Source organism: Quercus robur, chromosome 9, assembly GCF_932294415.1.
Source record: "Quercus robur chromosome 9, dhQueRobu3.1, whole genome shotgun sequence".
Taxonomy (NCBI): domain Eukaryota; kingdom Viridiplantae; phylum Streptophyta; class Magnoliopsida; order Fagales; family Fagaceae; genus Quercus; species Quercus robur.
Genome location: NC_065542.1, coordinates 6,519,711 through 6,525,660, shown reverse-complemented (window position 1 = coordinate 6,525,660; position 5,950 = coordinate 6,519,711). Strand labels below are relative to the sequence as shown.

The following is a 5,950-nucleotide window of genomic DNA, read 5'->3' as shown; positions in this document are numbered from 1 at the left end:
TGAAGCTCCCACAATTTTCCACGTCAACACAATATTTAAATTAAATTAAAATTTCCACCTCACCACTGTTTTCCTTTTCCAATGAAAATTAGACTTCTAGCCAAATAAGGACACTCTCCCACCGCTTCTACTCTCTCCTATTTAAGAATTGCTTGCGTAGAAAACCTAAACCCCAAAAACTTATTTTTGCCGCAACACAATTTTCTCCTTAAAACTTATTTTTCTTCAAGATTTTGTTTGAGGGCGGCTCATGCTTCACAATTCACATATTCCACTTATGTATTGGACTCCTCTCCTTCTTCGGTCAATGCATCAAGGTTAGGGTTATTTGATTTGTTCAATAAAAATTATAGATTTGTTGCTTTTTCTTATAAGTTTGTCAATTGTTGTTTTGTTTATTTAATTGCTGGGCCTGAATCTTTTAATTAAATCTTCAAATTTTTATTGAACAAATCAAATAACCCTAACCTTGATGCATTGATCAAAGAAGGAGAGGAGTCCAATACATAAGTGGAAAAGCTATAATCATGGATTCCCTTCTTTCTATTGTATTTCTCTATTGCGTAATTATTTATATATATATATATTGTTTTATTACAATACTTTTGAAGCTTTGAATCTTCTGATTTTTTTAAAATTTTTTTTTTTTTGGCCTTTTGGAAGTTTTAACATCATAACTTTTGGGTTTTATTTTTTCTATTATCAGAAATTATCTAGAAGATTTCAATGAATATCCATGGATTATTCTTTTTGAGGGTAACCCATCTTTATCTTATATTTCTATTCCTAACTTTTTTTTCCTATATTTTTTCTTTAATTGTCCGTGTTTACATCTCTTTTGTTTTTCTTATTTTTTCTTTAATTGTCCGTGTTTATGTCTCTTTTTGTGTGAGTATGTGTCATCGTATCTGGGTACTTAGGCAAAATCTATAAAGACTAAAGATGTTTTTTCTTTTTTTTTTTGGTAATGAATCCTGTGTTTTTCATGACTTTAGTGAGTCATATTCTTAATGATCGAAATGGTTTTGTTTGACGTGGATTTTGTTCATATTGGTTTCAAAGTTTATTTATTGGCTTATATTATAGATTGTAATATATTTATTCATCAAACTGTTTAGTTGAGTTTGTTTGGAATTTTGGAGCAAGTAAAAAGAAGATGCGCTAAATAGGTTTGGTTTGAGGATAAGAAATATATATATATATATATATATATATAGTTTTTGCTAGAAGGGTAAAGATTGTTGAGGGATTGAGATAGTATCAAAAACTACAAGTGTGTTCCAAGATTAACTATCCCGTGCATCGCACGAGTTAGCGACTAGTATACCATAAAATAAAACAATTTACGGTTTCGTACATATTATCACCGTATATAAGACTTAACTGCAAAACATTTTATGTTTCACTACCCAAAAAAAAAAAACACTTGCAATTTAAAACACGATTCCAATCTCAGTGAGGTGGGAGGTCGTGTCCTCTCTACTCCCTGTAGCATAGGTGTCCCTTTTTGTAAGGGTGGCGGTCCCCTCTAGTAATCTATATTACTAGGTGGGTTTTTTTGTCTTCGGAGAGTAGTGGAAGACATCTCTGGCGAGGGATGGAGGATCTTGTTCTGAGATGGAAGAAACTATCTCTGTCTGAAGCGGAAGGCAAGAAATGTGATCTATCTAAGAACAAGAAGTTACAAGAGCATGTCCTTGCAGCAAAGTTCTTCACCAGGAGAATGGTCAACGTTGAGGCAGTAGCCAGGACGTTTAGACCGATTTGGCGGACAAAACGCAATTTTGAGGTTAGTATGGCGGGTGACAACATCCTTTTGATAGCCTTTGAGATGGAGGTCGACGTGGAAAAAGTTCTTCAAGGCGAACCATGGGTGTTTGATAGACACTTAGTGGTGCTGAAACGCTACGATGGTTCTGTCCCAGTCCAAGAGCTCAGCTTTGATCGGACGTCATTCTGGGTTCAAATACACAATCTGCCCTTTGCGTTGATGACGGTGAGGCCGCGATCAGTCTTGGAGAAACATTGGGTGTTGTCTCAAAACCAAGGGACACATCGGAGATGATTGGTGGAAATTTCATGAGAGTTCGGGTTGCGGTGGATGTAACGAAGCCGTTTGCAGAGGCAGAGTGATCACATGGGATGGACGAGAAGGGTGGGCTTCATTCATGTATGAACGTTTGCCAAAGATATGCTATTGGTGCGGCCACCTTTCACATGACGATAAAGAATGCACCATCTGGCTTAGCAGTAAGGGTGATCTTGCGGGAGTTGAGTAGCAGTTCGGGCCTTGGCTTAGAGCAGCGCAGTTCAATCCGTCGAGGAAAACCCGAGTTGAAGTACAGGGCTACGACGGTTTGGGTTCTCATCAAACTACACCAGGTACGGCTGTAGATAGTCAAGTGTGTCAAGGGATTATATCGACTGTCGCAGCATTGGCTGGAATGGTGGATACCGGTGCTAACGCGACGGATACAGGAGACCCAATCACGACGACGCCAATGGTGGGCGGGAGTATCGACGGTACAAAGAAGCATGATAAGCACGTGCTTGGCATAAACACAGCTGGCCCACAAGAACAAATCCCGGATTTTGAGGCGATGATTAAGGATATTGATGATGCAATCAATACGGAATCCGTTACTTCGATTTTAAACACTCACAGTCCGGATTCTTTGCAGCTTTTGGCTGGCAATGATCAGTACGTCGAGATCAACGGAGGTACAACCGAAGTTTTGGGTAATCAAGAGGGTAACTTGGAAAAGGTGGAAGCCAAGTTGACTTCCCAGTTAACTAGGCTGTCTCCCACGAAAGTGAAATTCGAAATGGGCTGGGCTGAAAAACACATTGAAGGGAAAGGAAGTAAGAGTGGGCCCAAAATTTGTGGTGGAAAAAGTAAAAGCAAATTAAAACAGTCAAATGGGTCGGCAGAAGGAATTGAGGGACCATGTGATGTAACAAAAAGGGGCCCATCGAGGAGAGTTTGGACTAGAATTTGCACTGGACCCCCTATTCAGGGGCCCATCGAGGAGAGTTCACAACTAATCTATCTGAAGTTACGTGCATGGAAAAAAAGCAAAGGTTGACGGAGGAAACTGAAAGCCTAAGTATACACTTAGCAACACAACTGGGATCGGCGGAGGTTGCAGAGCAACTCCGCCGAGTCCAATGAGTCTCATCAGCTGGAACTGCCGGAGGCTTGGGAACTTCCGGTCAGTTAAAGCCTTGGAAAAGGTAATCAATAAAGAAGAGCCCATTATTGTCTTCCTTATGGAGACAAAGTTGAACAGAGAGAGGATGAAAATAGTTAAGGAGAACTGTAAGATGAAGCATGGTCTGATAGTACCAAGTGAAGGAAAGAGTGGTGGACTAGCCTTGCTATGGAAGGAGGGGATTAATGTGGACGTTTAGACGTACTCCCAATCTCATATTGATGCATTTATTGATGGGGGGGCAGGCTTAGGGTGGTGGCATTTCATAGGTTTCTATGGCAACCCGGATACAGCAAAAAGATCTGAGTCTTGGGCAAAATTACGACACCTAAAACGTAGTTCAAATTTACCGTGGCTAACGATTGGTAATTTTAATGAAATTACAGGTGCTTCGGAAAAGGAGGGGGGAAGTGAAAGACCGAGACAGCAGATGAGGAGTTTCGTTGAAACCATCAACTATTGTGGGCTACGGGACTTGGGTTTCTCTGGTCCAAAATTCACGTGGCTGTACCAGCGTGCAGATGGCTTGCAGATTAGGGAACGGCTGGATAGGGCAATGGCAACTCCAGAGTGGCTCAACATTTTCCCTAAGGCGAAAGTTTACCACCTTTCCTCATCGGTGTCGGACCACTCGCCTCTGGCCCTCCGAATGATGCCAAGCCAGAAGAGAAAGAAGTCCAGGAGAATGTTCAAATTTGAAGCAATGTGGCTGAAGGAACAAAGCTGTGAAGAGGTCGTAAAGGAGGCATGGGAGGAAGGAAAGTTAGCAAGTTCCGGAAGCACGTGGGTGAGTTGCATAGAAAGGTGTCGAAGCTGCTTGGAAGCATGGAACAAAACGGTGTTTGGGCATGTGGGAAGGAGGGTAGCTGAACTGCAAAAACGACTTGAATGGCTTGAACTCCAACCCCCCTCTCCTGAGATCAACAACGATCTTAAGAGAATCCGCAGTGATCTTAATAGCTGGCTTGATAAAGAGGATGACATGTGGCGACAACGGTCCAGACTTAACTGGCTCCAATCTGGGGATAGAAATACAGGTTTTTTCCACGCAAAAGCTTCTGCAAGGCAAAAGAAAATTTTCATTGAGGGCATTTTGGATGCAAACAACGTATGGCAGGCAGATGATGAAAGGGTAACGGATGTGCTGGTAGCCTATTATGAAGAGTTGTTTACCTCGTGTCAACCAACAGATTTCTCTGACCTAATCCAAGCAGTCCAGCCAAAGGTGTCTCCCACAATGAACCAATGGCTGAGCGGAGACTTCACAGAGTCAGAAGTCAGAATGGCGTTAAAATAAATGTACCCACTGAAAGCACCTGACCCGGATGGTATGCCTCCTCTTTTCTTCCAGAAATTTTGGAATGTAAGTGGTGAGGTGGTCACAGCAACAATTCTGGATTTTCTTAATCATGGTGTTTCCCCCCCTGATTTTAACAAAACTCATATTATCCCAATCCCAAAAGTCAAAAATTCTAAGAAGGTAACAGAGTACAGACCTATTAGTTTATGTAATGTGGTGTACAAAATTGCATCCAAATCAATAGCTAATAGGCTCAAGAAAATTTTACCTTCCATTATAAGTGATACTCAGAGTGCCTTTGTGCACAGTAGGCTTATTACTGATAATGTACTCATTGCCTTTGAGACCATGCACCATATCAGTCAGAAAAAAGGGGGTAAGGTTGGTGAGATGGCTCTGAAGCTAGATATGAGTAAGGCTTATGATCGGGTAGAATGGAGGTATCTAGATAAAATTATGGAAAAGTTGGGTTTTAGTGAGAAATAGAGGAGTCTTATTATGCAGTATGTCTCTACTGTTACATACTCTATCAAGATTAATGGGGTTCCAAGGGGTAATATTGTTCCATGTAGGCGTGTATCCGTCAAGGAGACCCTTTATCACCTTACCTTTTTCTCTTATGTGCAGAGGGACTCTCATCATTGATTAAAGCTTCGGTGGCAAGTGGAGCATTGGAGGGAATTGCGGTTTGTCGTAGAGGCCCGAAATTGTCTCATCTCTTCTTTGCAGATGATAGCTTGATTTTCTGTAAGGCTTCTCTGGCAGAATGTGATACCCTCCAACAAATTCTAAAAGTATATGAACAAGCTTCAGGCCAGCAGCTAAATCGGACAAAAACATCTCTATTTTTCAGCAGGAACACACCCCATGAGATTCAAGAGGAGATAAAACAAAGGTTTGGTGCTCAGGTAATAAAGCAGCATGAGAAATACTTGGGTTTGCCATCTTTGGTGGGGAAGAACAAAAGGAGCACGTTCAATGAGATTAAGGAGAAGCTTCATAAAAAGCTAGCCGGATGAAAGGAGAAATTGTTGTCCAAAGCTGGTAAAGAGGTGCTAATCAAGGCGGTGGCCCAAGCCATACCCACATACACTATGAGTTGCTTCAAATTACCAGATGCTTTATGCGAGGAGTTGACAAGCATGGTAAGAAATTTTTGGTGAGGACGGAAGGAGAATGAGAAGAAGATAGCTTGGCTAAGTTGGGAGAAATTGTGTGAGCCAAAACATAATGGTGGTATGGGTTTCAAGAAATTTAAACAATTTAATTTGGCACTCTTAGCAAAACAAGGGTGGAGGCTCCAAACAAACCATAACTCTTTGGTTTACCAGGTGCTTAAGGCAAAATACTTCCCTCGGTGTGATTTCATTGAGGCTTCCCTTGGAAACAACCCTTCATTTTCCTGGCGGAGCATAATGGCTGCTCAAAAATTGGTGAG

At 41.3% G+C, this 5,950-nt stretch overlaps 1 protein-coding gene across 1 annotated transcript; it reads left to right on the top strand.

The window, feature by feature from the left end:
- The first annotated feature begins 4,509 nt into the window (after positions 1-4,509).
- Positions 4,510-5,531, top strand: LOC126700646 (uncharacterized). Its single transcript, XM_050398858.1, has 2 exons — positions 4,510-4,981; positions 5,140-5,531. Exons 1-2 carry the CDS (start codon positions 4,510-4,512, stop codon positions 5,529-5,531), a joined length of 864 nt encoding a protein of 287 aa, XP_050254815.1.
- The last annotated feature ends 419 nt before the right edge of the window (positions 5,532-5,950 follow it).

Bases quoted from the DNA above. Each gene is read 5' to 3' on its own strand.
- LOC126700646 (XM_050398858.1), top strand. From the start codon at position 4,510: ATGTACCCACTGAAAGCACCTGACCCGGATGGTATGCCTCCTCTTTTC. The intron at 4,982-5,139 runs GTTTTAGTGAGA...TCTTATGTGCAG, and splicing joins TAAAATTATGGAAAAGTTGG to AGGGACTCTCATCATTGATT.